The sequence below is a fragment of the Eleutherodactylus coqui genome, chromosome 7 (assembly GCF_035609145.1).
Source record: "Eleutherodactylus coqui strain aEleCoq1 chromosome 7, aEleCoq1.hap1, whole genome shotgun sequence".
Lineage (NCBI taxonomy): Eukaryota > Metazoa > Chordata > Amphibia > Anura > Eleutherodactylidae > Eleutherodactylus > Eleutherodactylus coqui.
This window is the reverse complement of record NC_089843.1, coordinates 31027818-31052845: the sequence shown is the minus strand read 5'-3', so window position 1 is coordinate 31052845 and position 25028 is coordinate 31027818. Positions and strand designations below refer to the sequence as shown.

The window sequence follows — 25028 nt, the reverse complement described above, 5'->3', positions numbered from 1 at the left end:
AGGACCGCATACATTGCACAAGTAGCACACTGGATGACATTGCCAGATATGGAGCTCATCCTAATGGGGATCTAGAATTTACTTGTGGAAGTAGTGAAGATAGACTTGTTCACACTCCGCTCACACGCTGCTGCAACCACTCAACCGCTGACCCGCTGCTGCAACCGCTGACCCGCTGCTGCAACCGCTGACCCGCTGCTGCAACCGCTCACCCGCGGCTGCAACCGCTCACCCGCTGCTGCTACCGCTCACCCGCTGCTGCTACCGCTCACCCGCTGCTGCTACCGCTCACCCGCTGCTGCTACCGCTCACCCGCTGCTGCTACCGCTCACCTGCTGCTGCAACCGCTCACCCGCTGCTGCAACCGCTCACCCGCTGCTGCTAGTGCTCACTCGCTGCTGCTACCGCTCACCCGCTCACCCACTCACCCGCTCACCCGCTGCTGCAACCGCTCAACCGCTCACCCGCTGCTGCAACCGCTCTCCCGCTGCTGCAACCGCTCACCCGCTGCTGCAACCGCTCACCCGCTGCTGCTAGTGCTCACTCGCTGCTGCTACCGCTCACCCGCTCACCCACTGCTGGCACTGGACACCTGGTGGCCTCTTGGCGCTGGCTACTGCGCTCCGGTCTCTCCTTACTGCCCCCGCACCTGCTTCGGAGCCGGTATCGTCTGCTGAGCTGCTCCGCTGTCCCCTTCAGACCCCCGCTCGTGCCTCTGTCTCGGCACGCTGCTCCTGGCGTCTGACGTCACTTCCGGCTCCGTCACTAGCTCCTGGTTTAGGCCTGATAAACGCACCTATCCCTGGGGGTCAGCTCTGGTCGTTATGTAGAATCTGCTCCAGATCTGCTGCCCAGAGTGGGGTCCTGCTTTGGCCGCTCAAATTAATGCATGGATCACCAGGTCCTCGTAGCGATCAAAGGAAGCGTAACTGATTTCATGAGACATTGAAAGTTTCACTGTAGACCTGTGGTGGCTAGTTTTGCAAAACCTCCTGCTTCAAACCAATCTTTGGTTTTAGAATGGGTTGTTGAATTGTGCTGATGGTTTGAAGTACTTGCATCTGAGTCTGCTTTATGACCACATTTGTGGCTCCTGAGAATTTTATGACGGAGGTGGCACAGGTTTGGAATATATTGAAACCAACAGTCCTTTCTAGGACTACAACTCCTCTCATTGTGTGCATCATCAGTTTGACTGCGTGGGACCAATAGTGCACACAAAGCATTCGCAAGCATCCTGGCTGTATATTGCATACTCTTACCGATTCTATACAGTATACTGCTACTGGTGTACACAGACTATATAGGAACTAACAAAACTCCTCATTTTTCATGTTTTTCGCTGTGTTTGGCTGAAATGATTTGCATACTAGGCCCAAGTGTGTGTCCTGTTGATCCACACCATATAAGAAGACTGTACACATTTTACACTGTTAATTTTTGGTTTAAAGCGTACGCAAAATTCCTTGCTGTTTGCGTAGCCTACTGTTGAGGGAGTAGTAGAATGCCGTGTATCTACGCTCCCCAGCTTCATCTCACATTTTGCAGGTCCGCGTGGCAGATCATTATTAAATGCACAACAGTGCGTTTAGTTAATGACGTGGATAGCGGATAACGTGTCCAGTAGTTTATCCACCACCCAGTCTTCCACGCAGTCCACTCACGCTAGCCAAGAGACTGGACCTCTGAATCCTCGGTCTGCTCCTTTTTCCTCCAAGCCTGGTCACTCCAGGAAAAGGAGAGATTATGAACACACACACTCACAGAAACTGTTTTCAGGTGGCCCCCCTGATTCGCAAACAACAGTTTCAGAGGCACCTGAGGAGTTAGTCGTGAGCGATGCCCTAAATTTGGACATTTATCTGTCTCAGAGTGATGAGGATGGGGACTTTAAAGTAGTGTCTCAAGAGGTATTTGTGCATGATAATAATGATAATGAGACACAGTTGTCTGTTAGTGAGGTTGTTGTGATGGCAGTAAGTCTGAGAGAGGAGCAGACTGAAGATTCTGAGGAAGAGCTGGTGGATGATGAGGTGACTGACCCGACCTGGGTTGATACGCCTATTGTAGACACCGCATCAGAGGGGTAGGCAAGTGCAGCACCACAACAGCTTGGGAGTGGCAATGGGGTGGGCAGAGGGAGAGGCTGGTCCAGAGCAACTTACCCTGCAAATGTTCCACACAGCACCTCGTCACGGCAAGCTCCCATTCAGAGGGCTAGATGTTTGAAGGTCTGGAGGTATTTTAAGGAGAGTGTGGACGACCGACAAACAGTGGTGTGCACCCTGTGCTGCACCAAGATCAGCAGGAGAGCCACCACTACCAGCCTGACCACCACCACCATGTGCAGGCATATGATAGCTAAGCACTCAACAACGTGGTACGATGGCCATTAACCCCCTGCGGGTCACACCACTGCCTCTTCCACTGTGTCACATGCTGGCACTGAGATGCAATCCCCCTCCCAGGCTGCAGACACGAGCATCTCCCACCCTGCACCCACACCCTCACCCGTGCGGTCCTCCACTGTCTCCACCAATGTGTCCCAGAGCATTGTTAAGCTGTCCATAGCGCAAACAGTGGTGCGCAAGCCCGGAGATGCTGCCATATAGGCTCATTAAAAGTGAGGCTTTCAGCAACCTCATGGCGGCGGCAACCCCATGCTACTCGGTCCCCAGTCTGTGCCACTGTGCCTTCCCCGCCCTACACCAGCATGTGTATAGGAATATCAACCGTACCTTCACCAACGCGGTTACTGGGAAGGTCCACTTAACCACCGACATGTGGACAAGTGCTGGCGGGCAGGGACACTACATCTCCCTGATGACACATTGGATTAACCTGGTGGAGGCTGGAGTGAGTCTGACCCTGGGTCCGCTCATGTGCTACCCACACCGAGGATTGCGGGTCCTACCTCGGTCACAGTTTCTCCGGCTTATTATGCCACCTTCTCATCCACCTCTCAATTACCACATGTGAGGACGTTGCCTTCAGTCGGTAGCTCGAGGCGCTGCAGCACTGCGGTGGTGAAGCGTCAGCAGGCCGCGCTGAAACGCCTAAACTCGGGTGACAAGAGGCACACCGCCCAAGTGTCCTCTTTCCTGCTCCCAGTGTTACGGCACTCTGCCCCCCAAGCGCCAGGTGGGGTGCCCTGATCTTCCCGCACCCCACTGTCCCTGCCTACTTGCCTCGGCCCTGGCTAACTCCAGGCGGACAACTGGGCGGCGGTCCCTGCGCTGGCTAGGGACCTGGCGACTACCTAGATGGAACTACTAACAGGGGACAGAGTGCCGACAGAAGAGGCAGGTGGAACAGACCAACAAAACTTACTAAGCAGAGTAAGGCTGGAGATGGAGCTCACAGGCAAACTGACAGGATACTGACGAGCAACTAGAGCAGACTGAGACAGACCTGACTAGAGGCTAGCAGAACCAATAACTGGCAGGGAGCTCAGGTCACTGCCAGCCTTTTAACTTAAAGCCTCCGCCCAGGGGCGGAGAGTGGGAGGAGCCGACTCTCCCACTGTTGCATATGGAAGGTGGAGGAGAGCGGGCGGCACCCTACGGGCGGACACACCCACGCCGCTGCACGCTGGCTGCTCCATGCCACCAGGAGAGCCCCGACAGCAGAGGTCCGGGACGCCGGAGCCGACATCCGAGCGCCGCGCGCCGGCCGCGGGACCCAGCGCTGCCCTGCATGGTAACATTACCCCCCCTCTGACGGGGGACCTCCGGGCCCCCGGAAACTCGACCAGGCTTATCCGGAAAACGACGGTGGAACCGCCGTACCAACACGGGAGCGTGAACATCACGTGCGGCCACCCAGGAGTGATCTTCTGGGCCACCAAATATTGTAGGGTTCCTCAACACCGACGAGAATCCAGTATCTCCTGGACCTCGTATTCAACTTCATCCCGGACCAGGGTGGGCGGAGGGGGACCGGAGGTGGGCATCACCGAAGGGACAAAAGGTTTCAATAGCGACTTATGGAATACCCTGTGAACCCTCCATGTGGCTGGCAACCCCAGCTCGTAGGCGAGTGGGTTCACCACACGTGTGATGGCAAACGGCCCCACGTAACGTGGCGCCAGCTTCAGGGACGGGACCCGCAATTTGAGATTTTTAGAAGACAGGTATACCTTCTGTCCCACCCTGTAAGGTTCAGACACAGACAGACTCTTCCCTCTACGCAACTACATACGGGCCCCCGCTGCCTCCAAGTTTCTCTGTACCTCTTTCCATACCCCCCGAAGCGTATCTGTGGCGACATCAGCTGCAGGACAGACCGACGGAGTAGGGACTGCTGTAAGGAAGCGAGGATGCTGACCGTATACACAAAAAAATGGAGACACCCCAGTGGAAGAACAAAGGCGGTTGTTTAGTGCAAATTCTGCCAATGGCAGGAACTCTGCCCACTGATGAGCCTTTTCGCTAGCAAACAACCGTAAATATTGCACTAAATCTTGGTTCTTCCGCTCAGTCTGACCATTAGTCTGCGGGTGGAACGCTGAAGAGAAGGAGAGCGACGTTCCCAGGTTTCTGCAGAAGGCACGCCAAAACTGCGACACAAACTGAACCCCGCGATCAGATACAATATTTTGGGGAACCCCATGTAGGCGAATTATTTCCTTTACAAAAATCGTGGCGAATTCTTTGGCCGAGGGTAGCTTTTTTAACGCCACAAAATGTGCCATCTTTGAGAACCGGTCGACCACCACTAAGATAGTGGTGCACTTCTGAGATTCTGGTAGGTCAGTGATGAAATCTACTGATAGGTGCGACCATGGACTGGAAGGAACCGGTAGCGGTCTCAGAGGACCCTCCAGAGGACGCCACCGACTCTTATTGCGAGCACAGACCGAGCAACCCCTCACAAAGTTGCGGATCTCCTGAGACATGCCTGGCCACCAGAAGTGTCTGGAACAAAGCTCGAGGGTCCCCTGGAACCCTGGATGCCCGGCGAGAACCGACGAGTGAGACTCATCCATGACTCTAGGGCGTAGGGTGTCTGGCACAAACCATCTGCCCTCCGGCACCCCCAAAGGAGCGTCCTGCTGAGCATCCTGTAGTTGAGGGACGAAGTTAGACTCCACAGCTGCCACCACCACGCCGGGGGCTAAGATATTCTCGGGAGTCAGGGTCTCACTATCCGGTACCCCGAAACTCCGTGACAGGGCGTCCGCCTTCACGTTCTTCTCTCCTGGGATATATGTCATGACGAAATTAAACCTGGCGAAGAACAACGCCCACCTGGCTTGACGAGCTGTGAGTCTTTTCGCATTGGCGAGATATACCAGATTCTTGTGATCAGTATATACGGTAATTGGGTGTCTAGCACCCTCAAGATGGTGTCGCCACTCTTCCAGAGCCCATTTAATAGCCAATAATTCGCGGTTACCCACGTCGTAGTTGCGCTCTGCTGAATTGAACTTCCGCGAAAAGAACGCACATGGGCTATACCCAGACCTCCCACTGACTTCCTGCGACAATACTGCTCCTGTCCCCACCTCAGACGCGTCTACCTCAATAAAAAAGGGTAGTTGTGCGTCCGGCTGTATTAGCACCGGGGCAGTCGTGAATGCCTTTTTTTGATGGCTAAAGGCCTCAAGGGCTGCAGGCGACTACTTACCCAAGTCGGCCCCCTTCTTAGTCAGGTCGGTCAGAGGTTGAGCAATAACTGAGTAATTCCTAATGAATTTGCGGTAAAAATTTGCAAAACCTAAGAACCGCTGGAGAGCCTTGAGGTTGTCTGGTCTGACCCATTGGGAGATTGCTGCTACTTTATCAGACTCCATCTGAATCTCCGTGGGTGAGATTACATAACCAAGGAAGGATACTTGTTTAGAACCAAATGTACATTTCTCTAACTTGACAAAAAGTTGATACTCGCGCAAACGGGTCAGGACCAACCTCAGGTGCTGCACATGTGAGTCCCAGTCAGGCGAGTACACCAGAATGTCGTCAAGATAGATGACCAGAAATACCCCCAGGAAGTCGTGGAAGACCGCGTTCATAAAACCCTGAAACACAGCGGGGGCATTACAAAGTCCAAAAGGCATGACCAGACATTCAAAATGTCCTAACGGGGTGTTGAACGCCGCCTTCCATTCATCTCCCTCTCTAATGCGAATTAAATTGTAAGCCCCCCGCAAGTCCAGTTTGGAGAACCAGTGGGCCCCTTCCACCTGATTCAACAAGTCAGGAATTAGGGGCAAGGAGCACTGGTTCTTCACAGTGATTTTATTCAAGGCCCGATAATCCACACAAGGCCTTAGTGTCCCGTCCTTCTTCTCTACAAAGAAGAGACCCGCCCCGGCAGGGGACTTGGACGGCCGGATATGTCGGTTGGCCAGAGCCTCCGAGACATAGGACTTGAGGGCTTCATGCTCACGGCCTGACAAATTGAAAATGGCTCCCTTAGGGATGGGACTGTCGGGAATTAGATCAATACCACAGTCCCACTCCCTATGAGGAGGCAGAGCCTTAGACAGTCTTTGGAGAATACATCCTGAAAGTCTGACAAATACTCCGGAATGAGCACTGTATCTGTGGAGCACACAGCTATGGCAGACAGGTGATTATGACAGGATGATCCCCAATGAGTCAATTCCCGGGTGGACCAATCAAATTGGGGATTGTGCAGTGCCAACCAGGGCATACCAAGCACCACATCAACCGACATTTTTTCCATAACCAGGAAAGACAGTTCTTCCGAGTGGAGGATCCCCACCGTGAACTGTAATCTTGGGGTCCTCCATCGTACCAGGCCTGTAGTGAGGGGGGTAGCATCAATACTGGTAAAATGAATTGGCGTCTTCAGCGCCACAAATTCCACCATCAGAGAACGGACAAAACACAGACTTATCAAGTTGGCGGCTGCTCCGGAATCAATAAACGCCCGCCCTGATCGGGAAAAATCCTGGAATCTAACATGACACAGTACCTGAAGTCCTAGGCGATCCTCCCTGCAATCGCCTAGGACTCGGAGTTTTCCGCCGGTTCCGGCTGCGAGTGTTGAGACCTCAGTGGGCAGGTTATCACCCGATGTCCAGCTTTCCCGCAGTAGAGGCAGAGACGATGCAACAAACGGATCCGGCGTCGCTCTTTGGGGTCCAGCGGATCCACCTCCATCGGCTCGGGCACAGGAACTGGTAAGGAGGAAGAGGGACCAGGGCAACCGACCTCCCTGACTCTACGGGTCTGCCTGTCCTGCTTCCTAGACCTGAGCCTCCTATCTGCCTTCACCGCTAGCTCCATAGCCTCCCTTAAGGACCCGGGAATGGGATGGGAAATTAACAGGTCTTTAACTGCGTCCGAGAGGCCCTGCAGAAAAACGTCTTTCAGCGCGCTATCGTTCCATGTCGTTTCCCCCGCATAGCGTCTGAAGTTGGAGCAATAATCCTCCACACAAGACGACCCCTGCCGCAGCGCCAACAAACGCGAAACCGCCAACCCAGCTCGGTCCGATTCGTCGAAGATACCCCCGAGTTCCTGAAAAAATGAGTCCACAGACTGCAGGCAGGAGGAACCCTCGGGGATAGAAAAGGCCCATGTCTGGGCAGAGCCCCGCAGCAGGGACATTATCAGCCCGACCCTCTGAGCCTCCGACCCGGAAGAACGGGGACGCATCCGAAAAAACAGGCGACACGCCTGTCGGAAAACAAAAAACTTGTTCCTCTCCGCAGAAAACACCTCCGGAAGAGGGCACTTGGGTTCAGGGCTGGTTGAGGCGTCCGACCCCTGCGACACCCCCCGCTGCTCCTGGGCCACCATGCGGGCGGATAAATCCTGGATCACAGGCACCAGGGTCTGCAGCTGGTTCGTGAGGGAACTGATCGCCTCCATGACAAACAGTTTTAAAGGGCCAGTTATTATGTTACGGCACTCTGCCCCCCAAGCGCCAGGTGGGGTGCCCTGATCTTCCCGCACCCCACTGTCCCTGCCTACTTGCCTCGGCCCTGGCTAACCCCAGGTGGACAACTGGGCGGCGGTCCCTGCACTGGCTAGGGACCTGGCGACTACCTAGATGGAACTACTAACAGGGGACAGAGTGCCGACAGAAGAGGCAGGTGGAACAGACCAACAAAACTTACTAAGCAGAGTAAGGCTGGAGATGAAGCTCACAGGCAAACTGACAGGATACTGACAATCAACTAGAGCAGACTGAGACAGACCTGACTAGAGGCTAGCAGAACCAATAACTGGCAGGGAGCTCCGGTCACTGCCAGCCTTTTAACTTAAAGCCTCCGCCCAGGGGTGGAGAGTGGGAGGAGCCGACTCTCCCACTGTTGCATATGGAAGGTGGAGGAGAGCGGGCGGCACCCTACGGGCGGACACGCCCACGCCGCTGCACGCTGGCTGCTCCACGCCGCCGGGAGAGCACCGACAGCAGAGCTCCGGGACGCCGGAGCAGACATCGGAGCGCCGCGCGCCGGCCGTGGGACCCAGCGCCGCCCTGCATGGTAACACCCTGGGTCTTGGATTCTCCTCCAGCCACCACCTCCTCTTCTGATAGTGCTGCCTCCTGTAACCCCATCTCCTCTGCCAACGGCAGTGCTGTGAATAATTCTATCAGGTGCTTAGGAGTGGAGTGCACTGCCTTCCTCTTCTTCATGACACTATATCCTGATCTAGAGCTTCTTCTCCTCCTGTGTGTGATAGTCAGGACCCTCTGTGCCGGTAGCTGATGTTGTTGATTCAGGTCAGTGCCGCAAAGCTCAGCTTTTTGCTTATTTTCTCGCCGTACTCAGAGGGCTCCACATTTGATAAAAACCCAATTGTCATCCCACAGTTAATGTCAAATCTGAAAAAGAGCAAAAAGATATAAAATATACAATCGTACATTATTATAATTATAAATAGACATAAAAACACAATTGGATATTATTAGATATGCTCTGAATCACTGAATCACTTGTAACCAAATCAGAGAATAAACGGAATAGGGAAAGAAAGGTGAACATCGCTAACATAGATAAAGATCAATGTGTTTTTATTTTTTTGTATTTGTAAATCACATGATCACTGTATTTTTTTATTTATATATTATATTATTAATTGTATCCTAATTGTTTAATGCTCACATGATTTTGAACAACTGTAAATAATGGTCTTTGCGCTAATGCATTGCATAACAGCCTACAGATTCTGGGATTTCCTGTGTGACAGAAAGTATTATGTATGTGGAGTTATCGATTATCAAGCACATCCCTAATAAATTATTGACTTTAAACAGTCTGTACTAAATGTGTTTTCCTTTTTTTCTGTGTTTTTCAGATCAGCTATGGAGCCTCCGACCCCTCATTATCTGATAGAATCCTCTATCCACATGTCTTCCGAATGGTCCAAAATAGCCACACCCACAATATGGTGATCACCGACCTCTTGAAGTACTTTGGCTGGACCTGGGTTGGGATTTTAGTATCAGAGGATGACAGCGGAGAGAATGAGCTGCAAATACTAACAAAGTACATGAGAGAGCGCGGGATCTGTGCAGCCTTCACCATAAAACTTACAGAACAGAATGTTTATTATAAAGAGTCGGATTTACATGTTTTAGATATTCCAGAAGGAGTCAATATCATTATAATGTGCGGGACCTACTCTAATTATGGAACTCATTTTCTACATTTTTTTTTTTCTGTATTGTTTGACAAAACCTTCATCCTTCCGCCATCGTGGGCGTACAGTTCCATGCTCACACAGCGTCAGTACTCAATACTGAATGGAAGTCTAGCAGTGGACCTTTCATCACAACCTTTTTCAGGAATGGAAGTTTTTTTTGAAAAATACAAGAAATTCCCCAATCTATTCCATTATCAGTCTTTCTGGACACTATTAAATTTAATGGCAGGAAATGATGACAAAGATTCATTTATTTTAGTCAATTTCACCGATGAAAGGTATAATGACACTTGTCAGTATACCGTGCCCAGTCTCAGGAATTTCCTCTCTTCAGGGGTCTCCCCAAGAGTGTATTCTGCAGTAGAAGTTCTGGGAAAAGCTCTACATGAAATGTTCTTATTTATAAAAGATGAATATGAAGATAACGCAATAACTGGTTTTTTACATCACAGACAGAAGTTACAGCGCTACATACAAATGATGAAGTCCTCACCGGATCCAATGAGGCCTTCATATTACTTTAATGAGCAGGGAGAAGCCGTACATCCATATAAGATCATAAACTGGTTGTATTTAGATGACGCTACACATGCGGTCGAAATAGGGAATTTTTCACCGTGTGCTTTCAGTGGTGAAAATCTTCACATAAATCCGCAGTCTATAACATGGAAATACACAAACGAGGTAAGAAGCTTTACATCATGCAGGTGATTTTGTAAGGCTATTGTCTGACATGAAACATCATTGTTTAGTTTACTAATAGAATTAATCTACATAAGCAACTGAAAAAAATCACTAAAAATGACCATAATCACTGATACAAAGATATATGGGTAAGTACAAACACCAGCTCCCTGCAGTATGTAGAAGGGCAAAATGCTATATGGGGGAGATAAGACAGGTGCAAAGTACAAATGAACAACCACTTGCACACCTACTATACATTATAGGGGTGGCTGCTTAGTATTATACTTGCACACAGATACGTTTTGTATAATGTCCTAGTCATACAGACACATGTAGTGAACCATTCAGACCTACAGAACTCAGATGCTGGGAGGGGATGTCAGGGGTCATGGCCTCTTTTTCCTGTAATGGTGGGCAAACGGGAGTTAGGCACAATGAATGAGTGACTTGATAATGTGGAGTTGCTGCATACCAGAGGTTCAGGATGGGGAGGGACACTACTGGGGAAGATACTGGGAGCACTGTTACTACTGGGTGAACTATTACTAGTAGGAGCACTATTATTATTGGCTCCACTACTGGGGGCACTATTACTATTGGGTACTCTAAAGGTACGGATTGGACCTTTCTCCAGTCACCACTAGTGCAATGGCTATGGATGGAAAATATTCTGAATGATCACATTATACAATTCTCAGCGTTCAATTCCAGCTGTTTGAAAAATAAGCATTTCATCCTGAAACGCATCACAAGCTGGCAAATTCGCAAACATTGTATTCATAGTCCATAATCCCCTCTGTGTTTAGTGCCCAAGTATTAGATTCACTTACACTTTTACTGAGGAGCAGTAGGTCAGAACAACTGTACTACATGGGTTATTTACTTCTGTGTTTTAGTTCTCTGTATGCTAAATAAGGAAGAATGAGTTATAGGTAGTGCCAATGCTGGGGAGCTGATGTAGATGGTGCCAATGCTGAGGGACTTATGTAAGTGGTACCAGTAATGGGGAGCTGATGTAGGTGGTGCCAATGCTGAGGAGTTGATGTAGGTGGTGCTAGGGATGGGGAGCTGCTGTAAGCGGTGCCAGAAATGAGCAGCTGTTTATAGACAGCAATAGTACTAAGGAGATGATGCAGCAGGTGTCAATACTGAGGAGCTTAAGTAGGTAGTGCCAATGTTGAGGAGCTGATATAGGTGGTGCCAGTGATGAGGAGCTGATGTTGAAGATGTGTGTATGGAGGAGCTGTTGTAAGAGGTACCAGAAATGAGCAGCCGTTGTAGACAGAAATAGAACTAAGGAGATAATTAGAGATGAGCGAGCGTACTCACTAAGGCAAACTACTCGAGTGAGTAGTGCCTTATGCGAGTACCTGCCCGCTCGTCTCTAAAGGTTCGGGTGCCGGCGGGGGAGAGCGGTGAGTTGCAAGAGTGAGCAGGGGTGAGGGGGGGGGGAAGAGAGTGAGAGAGAGATCTCCTCCCCTGTTCCTCCTCGCTCTCCCCCATCACTCCCCGCCCCCTGCCGGCACCCGAATCTTTAGAGACGAGCGGGCAGGTACTCGCATAAGGCACTACTCGCTCGAGTAGTTTGCCTTAGCGTGTATGCTCGCTCATCTCTAGAGATAATGTATGCCAGGGCTGTTTGTTCATCCATTAGTTCACAAAGCTGGATTATTGTATGTGATGTATTTATTGGATTACTACACAATAAACAGAGCAAGTTATGAGAGAGCAGCACCAACAAGATTTACTCTGTTTTAAGCAATTATGTGAGATCAGGAACAGAGTCCTGGAAGAGGAACAGGTCACACAGGAAGTCCATGGAGTGGATTTTCATCCATTTGTGTGAGATATCCATTAAATGAATTATAGCCTTCAGATGTGTCCACTCAACTCTTATTGAATTTGTTATGGACTCAGATTTGTCAGAATACAAAATTTATACAATCTAGTGCCATCCAATAAAAAGTAAGTTTATGAAATGTACACACTTTTTAATTTGGTAGACAATGAATGATGGGGAGTCAGTAGAGAACCAAATGGATTACAGCCACGAGTTCTTCACGAATCAGCTCAACTTTTTTTGCAACCCTGTTCCAGTGGCTTCACACATAGCATTTTTGCTATGCACTTTTTTAGATCCAAAGCCCAAAGTGACTTAAAAAAGAATGAAAATTATCAAGTAAGGACTTTTCCTTCCTGCTTGATCCAATTTTGACTTTGGCTCAAAAAACTGCATCAAAAACTTCAAGTGCGGCTTCTAAAAAATGTTGTGTGTGAAGCCACCCTCATAATATTTAGAGATACTCTCGAGATTGACATAGTGCCAATGGACTGCAAATGCTGTGTCCATTTTTTATTTCAAACAAACTCTACATCATCCCTGAGTAATTATAGCTTGTAAGCTTAAAAGGGTTGTCCAAAATATATATATTTTGAAAAGGAGTCCCTCAGTTTGGAAACATAATAAAGAGCTCATGTTCACCTCTCCCCATTCGTCCACCACCAGCGGTTCTGTTTTTTGCTGCTCATGTTATCTTTACAGGCAGCAGTCAGCCTGATCCTTCTCTGAACAAGCTGCTGTGGCCAATGACAGTGCCCAGCGATCGTCACCCACCACTATCATTGGCAACAGTAACAGATTTACAGAATGTCACAGGTTTACTGCAATCTGTAAACAAATGTCGGAAATCACTGTTATATCGGTTTGAAAGTATATGTAGTAGATTTGCCCAACACCCTCTCAGGTCTGGATATGTTGGTTCTGTTCTAAGTCCCTGAAAAGTGATGAGGAAACCCCTTGTATGTAGATGGCGGTTGTTATAAAAGGGGGTGATTTTGTTGAGATATTAAAGGGGTTGTCCCGCGCCGAAACGGTTTTTTTTTTAACCCCCCCCCCCCCCCCCCCCGTTCGGCACGAGACAACCCCGATGCAGGGGTTAAAAAAACAAACCGGAGAGTGCTTACCTGAATCCCGGCGGTCCGGCGTCTTCATACTCACCTGCTGAAGATGGCCGCCGGGGTCTGCTCCCTCCGTGGACCGCAGCTCTTCTGTGCGGTCCATTGCCGATTCCAGCCTCCTGATTGGCTGGAATCGGCACGTGACGGGGCGGAGCTACACGGAGCCGGCATTCTGCACGAGCGGCCCCATTGAAGACAGCAGAAGACCCAGACTGCGCAAGCGCGGCTAATTTGGCCATCGGAGGCCGAAAATTAGTCGGCACCATGGAGACGAGGACGCCAGCAACGGAGCAGGTAAGTAAAAAACTTTTTATAACTTCTGTATGGCTCATAATTAATGCACAATGTACATTACAAAGTGCATTAATATGGCCATACAGAAGTGTATAGACCCACTTGCTGCCGCGGGACAACCCCTTTAAGTTCCGCAGCACATGGGAAGCTAGAGTGGAGCTGCTGCGGGCATCGAGTCAGATATTCCCTCTGCATACCAGAGCTGCTTCACCTTAGCAGGGATCAAGTAGGTAACAGCATCAACACACTATCTATATAGTTGTGCAGAATATAAACTATAGTAAGAAACAGCTACTGTACTGTTTAACTATTTTCAGTTTTCCTGTCCAGTGCTGGTGATATCAGTTCTGCTGCATCCCTGTTACTGCTTGATTCTTCTAGGCTTTATGAGTTGTTGTTTGGTGATTGCTAATTCCTTTGGTCCTTTGGGGGACCCCAGACTCAGTTCTCATTCTCACCTGTACCATGTCTGGGTGTGGGCTGCATCTAATTTGGTAAACATGTTGCCTGTTTTTGCCCCAGTGGGTATGTACTCCTATTGATATGTCCTGTACACATCAAAAGGAGGAAAATGTAGGAAATTGCTATTATATTGGTTTGCAAGTATGTTAAGTGAATTTGCCCAACATCCCCTTGTGTCTGTGTAAGTTGGTTCTGTCCTGAGTTCCTTTAAAGTGATGAGGAAACCCCTTATATGTAAATGAAAGTTGTTATAAAATATGGTGGTGGTGGTGGTGGGGGGTCAAGTAGGTAACAGCAGCCACACACTATGTTAATAGTTGGGCTGAATCTAAACTATATTAAGAAACAGCTACTGTACTGTTTAACTATTTTCAGTCTTCCTGTGCAGATCTGGTGCTATCAGTTCTGCTGCATCCCTGTTACTGCTTGACTACTCTAGGCTTGCTGTGTTGTTGTTTGTAGTGACTAGTGTTCAGTTTAGGAACAGTGTCAGCCTAGGTGACCGATGGCCCATATGGAGAGAAGAAGTCCGGTCACACTGATAGAATAGATAGAGAAGAGAGAATAGTACAGTGTAGTTAGGTTTGTCTTCAGCATCCGGCTTCCTGTGTGGCGATTGTCAGATACAGAAGCTTCTTATCCTTCTCACCCTCTCCTATCTCCTAACCTGCACTGGAGTGTGGTTCCTCCTACTGTGGAATCCTGCATCTGCTACGAGCTAGAGGGACCCCTGCATCATTATTATTCACCCTTCTGATGTATGAGGGACACCATGCACACCTGTATATGAATATGCCCAGAAATATAGTCTGCATTCAACCAAAACTATTTGGAAATACTTACTAAGTACTATATCATTCATTGTAACATATGTATGCATCAATTGTATCTTTACCTACTGTTTTATAAAGTATGATATCCATTACGGTTATCCTTGTATAATCATTGATATTGAATAAGTTGGATTCACAAATATATGCCTGTTTCTATGAATGCATAGGTAATTCTCAGCAAGAGACCCTTGTTAGTCGAAGGCTCTATCTTGGGTGAAGGCAATGACTAGAGAAAGCTCACTATTACGGCCGTTCTTCCAATTAGCAATGGTACAAGGTCTCTGTGTGCCATAGGGGTTAGTGCAAGGGTCTGTTGAGAGGGGTCAGTTTATATACCCCCCTGAACAGGGTTACACGAGCAAATCAATGAAGACCCAGAGCTGCTGCTCGAGGATGATCAGGGAGAGGTGAGTATAAGCGCTATTAGCTCTATATTAGGTCTCTACACTGGGTCACCCCTTTTAAAAAAAAACTTTTTAAATATCGAATAATCCCTTTAAAATTCATAAGAGGAGTATCTGATTATACTATAAGTGATTGGCAGCATAGTTTTATAAAATAAATCATATGTAAGGAACAGCACTCCAGCTCTTGCAACACAGATGCATAAAATAGGGAAAAACAGGACTTACCCGGCGTCAGTGGGATGACCTTGATAATAGGTCCCCCATTGACCCCTTCACGTTCTGGTTGGCGTTCAACAAATCCACAGACATGTAGATCCACGGGTCTTTTCCTTATATCCTGGTGGGAGAGCTGCCTGGCCAGTCGTACCTCCTCCCAGTAAGATCCGCTAACAATTGCCAGCAATTGGTGTGCAGACATGTAAGTCCCTGATTTTTTATATAAAAAAGGCCAAATGAAATGTTTGTTTATTGTAATTGAGAAAGTCGCGGCGGTTGCGACGAAACGCGTTGTACCAGTTTTTTATGGAATTAAAGACCATTGTTGCAGATCCCTAATATTACACGAGGTCTTTTCTTACTGGAGCGCTGAGCCTTTTTTTCTTTGCTTGGTTCCACTGTTCCCAGTTTTATAAAAAGAACTATAAAATGAGCTTTTATTAATGAAAAGATTAGTAGAAGCCTGGACGGAGGGGTGGCTATACATGTAATTATAGTGGACTTTGCAATAGTGTTTGACACTGATCATGAACGTATTGATACTTGATACGAGAATTAAAGAAGTTACCCAGGGGGAAAAAGATTGTAAAGCTGCACACTGTTGTTGAACAGCAGAGAAGAAGCCATACTCACCTCAACTGAACCCTTGTTCTCTACCCCCCACCCCCACCCCCCGCAACCCTACACTCACCCTCGGCACCCCCGAATCTTTTCACCCGAGCAATGCTCATTTGAATAATTGCTCTAAACGAGCACATTCGCTCATCTCTGCATCCTATATATCCCAAAAGTTTGTTTAGTTGTTTACTAAATGGATTTTCCAAACAATCATCATCAGCATACATCAATATTTCTCCCAACGATTGCCACAGCAAAAATATCTAATTTCATTATCCCAGCAGAACATTTCCCTTTAAGGCTCACTGACAAGGGAATACATCAGAAATCAAGTCATTGAACAAATAGAGATTTAATTAATTAAATTCTCCCCAAATGCAAAATTCTTCAAGACTCATATCAAGAAAAAACACTCAACATAGTCAAAGGTCCAAGATGCACCAAGGGACAAAAAAGCCCTATTGCCTATATTATCCAGAGTTGCTTACAAAATGAAAAACAACGTTCTAAACCTTTCTGATCCTCTTACATTATCACAACCCTGGACATATACTTCACCAAGATTTTTATAGCAGTAATTAAATTGAAATAGTGCGATAATACAAAATGTGTCTTTTACTGATAATTCAGTTTTGACTAAAATTATTATTAATCTAGAAAGTTTGCTAAAAAGATGTACAGTATTTTGTGGGTGATGTACACACATATAAAACAATGTACATTGCGTCAATTTAAATACATTGATTTTCACTCTTACACAAACACTAGTGTTTTATCGTTGCACATAATACGCGAGTAAAAAAATAATAAAACACGTTCTATTTTAAGCGGCAGAGCTGCAAAATAAAAAGAAAAATTAAACCAGGAAGTCTGTGCATGGCAGCGTGCATGAGATACACTCTCATACACAGGGAAAAGTCGCTGCCATATGCTGTGATATGTGGGTCCATACGCTGTAAAATGCTGTGTTATATACGCAGCATTGTACCACCCGCCTGTGTGAGCCTGCTCTTACTATACAAAAAATAATAATACATTTTTTAAAATCACACATATGGCTTCACTACGCTCATAATGACCCAGAGAAAAAAAACATACATTATTAAACCCACAGAATGCACATCATGGGAAGAAAAAAAAAATTGCAAAAATAGATAATTTTGCCAATCATGACTTACAAAACTGGAATATAAAGTGATTGGAATGTCGCAGGGAGCAAAAATTGGTACCCTTGTAAAGAACAAATCATCCCACAAATAAAAATCCTTATACAGCATTAGTGACAAGAGAACAAAAATGTTAGGGATCTTTGAACGCAGCAGTCATGATTAGTCACGCGTACCTTCTCTACCGTCTTGTCGACCAACGCCTTAGGGTACCCTCGGGTAATAAACTTCAAGCTCATTTGCAATCTCTCATTGATATGCACATCATCAGTGATTCTTCTCACCTGCAACAACTGGCTCCATGGTAGGGACTGAATCATTTTTCTTGGGTGATTACTATTGTATTGCAGAATACTATTCCTGTCTGTAATCTTTGTGTACAAGTGAGTAGCCAATCTTCAAGATTTTTTATATACCAATGTGTCAAGGAATTGTAATTGTACATTTGAGGAAGTCAAGGTAAATTGGAGTTTAGAGTGAATGGAATTAAGCTCTCTCTGAAAATCCAGCAATTTAGTCGTCATGCCATCCCAAATCAGGAAAATATTGTCTATATAGTGTAACCATAGGCGGACCATTGACCAATGCCTGGAGGGATATACATGTTGCTCCTCAAATCTACGTAGTTACACTTTTGCGTACGTCAAGGTGACATTTGAGCCAATGGCAGTGCCCTGCCGCTGCCCGTAACACACATCACCAAAAACAAAATAGTACTTGGTGAGTATGATCTTGAGCAGCAACAGGGCAAAGCCAATGCACCCAACTGACAAGCCTAACTGAGTGATATAGAACTTGACTGTGTCCAAGCCCCTCTGGTGTTCTATCGAAGTGTACAAAGATACCATTTCAAATGAGGCCAATATTGTTGTGTCACCTACTTCACAATCCTTAATCTTTGTCAAAAAATCACTGGTGTCAGGTATATGCGATGCAGCCTCGTCTGTAAATGGTAGTAGTATTCTATCAAGGAATTTATCTGGGTTACTGAACAACAAGTTGCACCCCAGACAATTGGTCTTCCTGGTGGGTTATTTAAATCCTTATGGATTTTGGCTAGGGTGTACAGGGTTGGTACCCTGGGATACAACACATCCAAAAACGTAGCCAGATCTACGTCAATAACTCCCTGAAGGAGGGCATCGTTAACCATAATTCTCAATTGCACCAACAACTTGGATGTAGGATCAAATCTGAGTTTCTCATGTACATCCTCGTTGTTCAGTTGGCCCAGAATCGCATTATAGTATTGTGAAGACTCCATCACCACTATACCCTCTCCCTTGTCAGCTGGCTTTATAGTTGGTTACTTATCACTTGACAAATTCTTCAGTGCAAGAAACTCATCTTTACTCATGTCCCCTCTCAATCGCTCATGTGGCCTATACTTTGCTTTAAAGATATCCTTTTGTACCAGAGAAATACTGTATGTCATATGCCAGCAGCATTCCAATTTTACTGAGGGGAAAATTTACTGAGATTGACATTTCAAACTGTGATTGAAATATAATTTCCACAGACTCCCAACGTGACAAATATATGAAGAGGCTTTCATCTCTGTTTTACATTTCCATCTCTCCATTTGTTTTAGTGCAGAGAAAAAGAAAGAAGAGCTCATTCACATCAACATGCGGTACCATTTCCCTGCTTCATTTGGGAACAGAAAAACAGCACTCACTTGCTGAATGGATCCGTCCTATCATGGAACTGGACATTGTCAAATTGTCACTATAATGGGGACCATTTGATTTCCAGACTGCAGTCCAACAGTTTGCCAGAATTTATAGGTTGAAGTAGCAAAAATCTGAATGGAACCTCTAGGTGACATGCCTAATACAAGTGACGTGCCTAATACAAGTGACATGCCTAGTACAAATGATATGCCTTGTACAAGTGACATGCATACTACAAATCATATGCCTAGTACCAGTGAAAGGCATAGTACAAGTGACATGTACGACTGACATGTACAAGTGACATTCCTAGTACAAGTGACATTCCTAGTACAAGTGACATGCCTAGTACAAGAGACATGCTTAGTACAAGTGGCATGTCTAGTACAAGTAACATGCCTAGTACAAGAGACATGCTTAGTACAAGTGGCATGTCTAGTACAAGTGGCATGCCTAGTAAAAGTGACATGCATAGTTCAAGTGACATGCCTAGTACAAGTAAAATACATAGTACAAGTGGCATGTCTAGTACAAGTAACATATCTAGTACAAGTAACATGTCTAGTACAAATAACATTGTCAGGGTAAAATTTCTTACGTACAGCACCAATCAGGCACACCCCACTTGCCCCGCTGCCGGCGGTAAAGAAGAAAACACCACACGGAGGTCTGGTATAGTTCCTCACACGGGGACATGACTGCGCTGCGCCTTTATTACAGATTACATGAGATCTTATACCCTTTGGTCTCATCACTAGCAATGGGTGATGGGCTCATTGGCTAAAATTCACAGCATAACCATATATGGGAAGTCCGGATTTCCGGCCTGAGACAGTGAAAGTTATGTACGTAGTTGAACAGTCGTTATCTTGCTATGGCGCTTCTGGGAAAACGGCCAAGTACACGGCCTTGTGTCTGGTTCTTCTTTGCTGTACATTTTGTCTTCGCCTGGCAAGGCCTTTGGAATATCTGGTATAAGGCGAAGTATTACGTTTTTCATAGAGTTAGTACATATGAGAATAAAGTTAGTATACATATAAAAAGAAAGGCACATAACTATATCTATATAAATGTATATATTCCAGTGTTTTCTTTTCTACCTACAAGGATATATATGTATTCTTCTCAAACCCCCCTAAAAACTTAAGACTGAGATCAAGCACCAGGCCTCGCACTCTCCCTCGGTCGCCTCTCCCTTGCGTCAGGGTTTCTCCACTGCCCGTAAGGCCCTACTCCTAGGAGGGGGGGGATCCCTACCTCACCTCAGAAGGAGGCCATGGATTCCCTGGGCTTATTTCCGGGCATCCATACCCTCTATCTGTACAAGTTAACACCCCACAGGGTGTGCCCTCGCCGGAACCTAAGGTCTTCTGCACTATCCCTAGGCAAATGGGAATTCCACTGACAGTCCATCTTATGAGATCGGGGCAGGCGCAGTACTAGTACATTTCTCCATTCTTCTGGTAACGTATCTGGTTGTCATTATCGGAACTGGCTCTTCATCTTTTTCAAACAAGGGAAATGTTGGTGTCACATTGTCCAGTCCCTTACTCATACTCTTTTTGATCAAAGGGATAATACACATACAGGAAGTTACATACCCCAACTCTTTCTGCTAAAATCATATCCAGGGCCACTCTAGGGCCATGGATGCAGTGGGCCCTAACTGGTCAGCTAACCCTTGCAAAAGCATCCTTGGTGTAGTTTACAAACCTCTGCTGATTGTAATAGATATAATTCATCCAATCTACATTATTATTAACAGTGACAATAGCAAATAAGGACTCAAAACCTGCTTTAACCTGATCTCTAGAATTAAATTCATCTGGCACCCCCCTTGGCACTCCTATAACATCTATGTATACATGTGGATCAAAGTTACCACCTTGAGTGTCAACATCTCTCTTAGCACGATGCGGTGTTGGATTCTTACCCTCAGTGTAGTCTTCATATTGCACATTTGCTCGTATTAATTTGTTCTGAAACAGGGGGCTAGTGTACAGTAGTCAAAGGTGTGTGTTAGAGGAATTGTAACACATTATAGCATGTAAAGGATATGTAGGATCATGAGTTTTTTTTTTCAGTGCGAAGTGTGGATCCAAGTGGGCTTTCCTTCGAGCTTGACTGCAGTTGGGGTGGTAAGCAGCATCTGGTAGGGACATTCAAACAGGGTTTCTCTCTCAAACTTTTTTCACATAGACCCTGTCACCTGGTTTTAGATTGTGACACTCATCTGTAGGACCTGGGAGAAAAGCAGAGACTGCAGAATGCATTATTGACAATTCCTTGGAGAGGCCTAGGACAAAATTAACAAGAGAATCATTCCCCAAACTCTGATACTGTGGCATGTATCCTCCTACGAAAAAGAAAAACTAATGGAAGACACTCAATTCAAGATTTGCCCATTTCCTCTATTGTCTTTTGTATCTACTTTCCCCCTACTCTGCGGATGGTAGGGTGTGTGAAAAGCCTGGAATATACCCAAATCAGACATGATGTGTTGCATTATTTCACCTGTGAAGTGTGTACCTTTGTTTGACTCAATCACTTCCGGTGCCCCATATCTGCAGATTACCTCATTCATGAGCTTCTGTGCGGTTACCTGCTTATTTACTTTGGTAACAGGGTAGGTCTCCAACCTGAAAAACATCAACAACAACAAGCACATATTCATACTTCCCAACAAGTGGGAGCTGAGTGTAGCCAATTTGCAATCCCTGAAATGGGTAGAGTGGCCTAGGCAAGTGTGATGTGGCAAATTTACTTCTGCCCTGTTGCTTATGGCAAAGATCATGCAAAATTGGACAAATGATGCAGCAGCTACAGAAAACCCAGGAGCAACCCGTCCTCGTTCAAGCGTCGACACCATTGCTGCTTTGAGAGGTGCGTCTTTCCGTGCATTAGCTGGGCCATCATGGGGCACAGGGACTGTGGTAGGCAAGTGCTGTTGACTGTTCACCATATGCCGTCCCTTTTTAGTCCATTTTTCCTTTTCTTCCTTGCTGGCTTGTAACTGTAAAGTCTTTAGCATATCAAAGTCCAAAGTTTTTATCAAAGTCCAAAGTTTTTATCAAAGTCCAAAGTTTTTGTCAAAGTCCAAAGTTTTGTCAAAGTCCAAAGTTATTGTTAAATTCTTCTTTTCTTCTGTTCTTCCACGGCTTGAGGGCCGCTGCCTTTGCTGTGTGATCTGTGATGGTGTTGCCTCTCGTTTCTCCGGTGTAGGAATTGGTGTGAGCTTTCCACCTTGTCAGGTAGAAGTAGAGCCTCCGTGAGGCTCTGCACCGCTGCATCATTCTTAATTGGCTGTCCTGCTGAGGTAAAAAACTGTCTGGCCTTCCATGTTGGGTCGTAATCATGAGCTATGCCAAATGCATACCGGGAGTCAGTGTAAATGGTTGCCATCTTACCTGTGGCCACTCTACACGCCTCCGTGAGTGCTTTTAATTCCGCTTCTTGTGCTGAGACATGCGGAGGCAGAGGTTCTGCTTTTACCGTGTCATGTTGTGTTACCACTGCATAACCGGAGTGGAGTTGTCAATCACCTTGGGTACCATCTATAAAAAACAACTCAAAATATGCATTGTTAACAAGGGCTTTTTTAAAACTTAAATTTTCTTGTTGCATCACTGCTAGACAATCAAACTGATATTCTATTTCAAAAAGATCAGAATCTTGTTGCACAAAATTTAAAAATTTAAAAATGGCTTGCAAAAAATTTAAAAATGGCTGATTTGCAATACCTAGATAACCTATGCCTTCTCCTCCCCCTACCTTGGAACCAGGGTACTCAATTGGAAGAATAGTAGCCGGGTTCAAGTTAGTACAGCATTGTAAAAAGATTTGATGGATGCAGATAAGGCCTGTAAGATGTTAGCACCAATAGCAGAGACATGAGTTACATCAGGGCAGAATAATCTACAAACACCTGTTAATATTTGAAATGTGATATTCCTTTAAGCAAATTCATTATTAATCTGTTCCTGCCTGCAATGTCTTATCAAATTTGAGAGAGAAAAAAAAACTTTTACTAGCTGCTCAAGATCCTCACCCCCTCCCTTGTGGACAAGAGGGATGAAACATTACGTCCTTTACATCATCTAGCTCCACCCCTTCGATACTGGCTGCGTGCGTCTTTTTTCAAACCTTCATTTCAGCTTAACAGTCTAAGCATCCACACCACAACCAAGCAAAGTCCCATGCATGGGGGGGACCTCCATCCCTAGTCAATATCTGCATCACACATTTGAACACTGGTCACTAACTCTCATCCATCCATGCTCTCAAGTCTGCCCCGTCACCCCCCATTGAAGGTGTACCAGTACATACAGATGCACAGACAAAAAAAGTTTGACAAACAAACATACATCAGTTGAAAAACATTGAGGTGAGTGCTATAATGTTATAAAGTACATGATTCTATTGAGATGAGATTGTGAATGAGCGCTATCTTTGACAAATTATGTGAAAAAAAATTTGCTGAGTGACTGAGACATTCTATCTTTCTTATTTACTAAAGCTATTATATGCTAAAGTATTTTAGTTTCTGTGACCCTGAGTTTGGAGTGAAATCTGAAAGCCCCCACCTTTGTAAAACCAACTGTTATCTCTCCGAATATGCATTCACTGACTGAGTTGTTTTAGTTTAACTATTCCCTGCATTTGAACTCATAATTAACACATATGCTGGGACCTTGCAACATGTTCATTTTCAACCCCTGTATAAGTAAGAATATACCTTAGAAATTGCTATATTTCCTGCCTTGTAAGACAGTATAATTAATTAAATTCATTTCAAGCCTCCATTCCATTTAAGCAAGCAGATATTTTTTCCAGGGTCATTATTTCATTCTCTCTGCTTTATCGCTTGACCTTGAAAACTAAACACAAGCTGCAGCTTCACATAAACAAACCCTTCTCTTCTAAAAGCAAGCTCAGTTAACTATTTGCACATACAGTATATACATATATACACACATATATATCTATATCTATTATCTATCTTGTATTATACACCTTTTCTTCTTTCTCTCTGCCAACAAATCACATGCATTGTAACTTTCTTCTCGACTTTGCTTGTTCCTTCAGCACTTTCTCCCTACCTAACTGCCAATGTAACCTTTAATAGACACTCTCCCGACACCCTCTTGATCACTTACTGTACTTTTCAACCTTTCACTTACGGATACTTTCTTAATACGTGTACATACTTAACTTTCTCTGACTGTCTCTCTGCTTCTCACTCCAGCACTTTCTAGCAAACCTTGGTCTTTCAAGGCACGCTTCTTGGTCCTAAAGACCTCCTCCCAGACACCATTTTTGCAATCTACCGTGCGGGTCGATGTCACACATTTTCATTAGAGTTTTCTTACAGTTTACAAATTCATCCGCACGGCGGCAGCCCTTGAGGGGCTCTGTCTTCTTTAATAAGGTCTTACGCATATTAGAACAACAATGATAATAATAACACGCTCCGTAGAATGCATCCCTCTTAATTCCAAATTGTCAGCCCCTTATATACCGGCAAAACAACCGAGGGTCCCTTCTCCTATGGAACCAGCCTCACAGAATGCATCTCTCTGAAATCAAATCATTAGCCCCATATCTAAGGCAAAACAACCGAGAGTCCCTTTTTCTATGAGACCTATCTCATAGAGTGCATCTCCTCCTCAGCTAAACCATTAACTAACTAAACTAAAATCGAGGGTCCCTTCTTCTATGAGACAAAATGAAAAGTAAGAGGAAAAAAAATTCTGCAGATACAACAAACAACCTTCAGTATCGTTAAAACACTACGGACTTCAACAACAAATAGACTACAGACTAGTTCCTGGGTGAGCGATTGGTGCGCATATCACGGTCAGTGGTCCGTGATGGCAAACCCGAAGCCCACACGAGTTACCGTGTAGAACTCTTAACCCAACCCGTCCGGTCACAAAACACAGATAGTCCCTCCTGCTGCAAGACTCGCAGTGTAAAACACAACATAAATATATGCTGGTGTTACCTGGAGTTCTGTGAGTAGATCAGGCTCGGTTTGCAGCAGGACGGCTTCCCTGTGGCGTGGATCCGGGTGGACTGCGTTGTACAGCTC

General features: G+C 46.0%; 1 protein-coding gene across 1 annotated transcript in view; it reads left to right on the top strand.

Moving 5' to 3' along the window:
- The window catches only part of LOC136573472 (vomeronasal type-2 receptor 26-like), a 60317-nt gene that overhangs the window by 23861 nt on the left and 11428 nt on the right, over window positions 1-25028 (top strand). The window contains exon 2 of the mRNA XM_066574764.1: window positions 1872-2033. Within this exon, the coding sequence (XP_066430861.1) occupies window positions 1872-2033 (162 nt within the window). The remainder of the gene's footprint in view (window positions 1-1871; window positions 2034-25028) is intronic.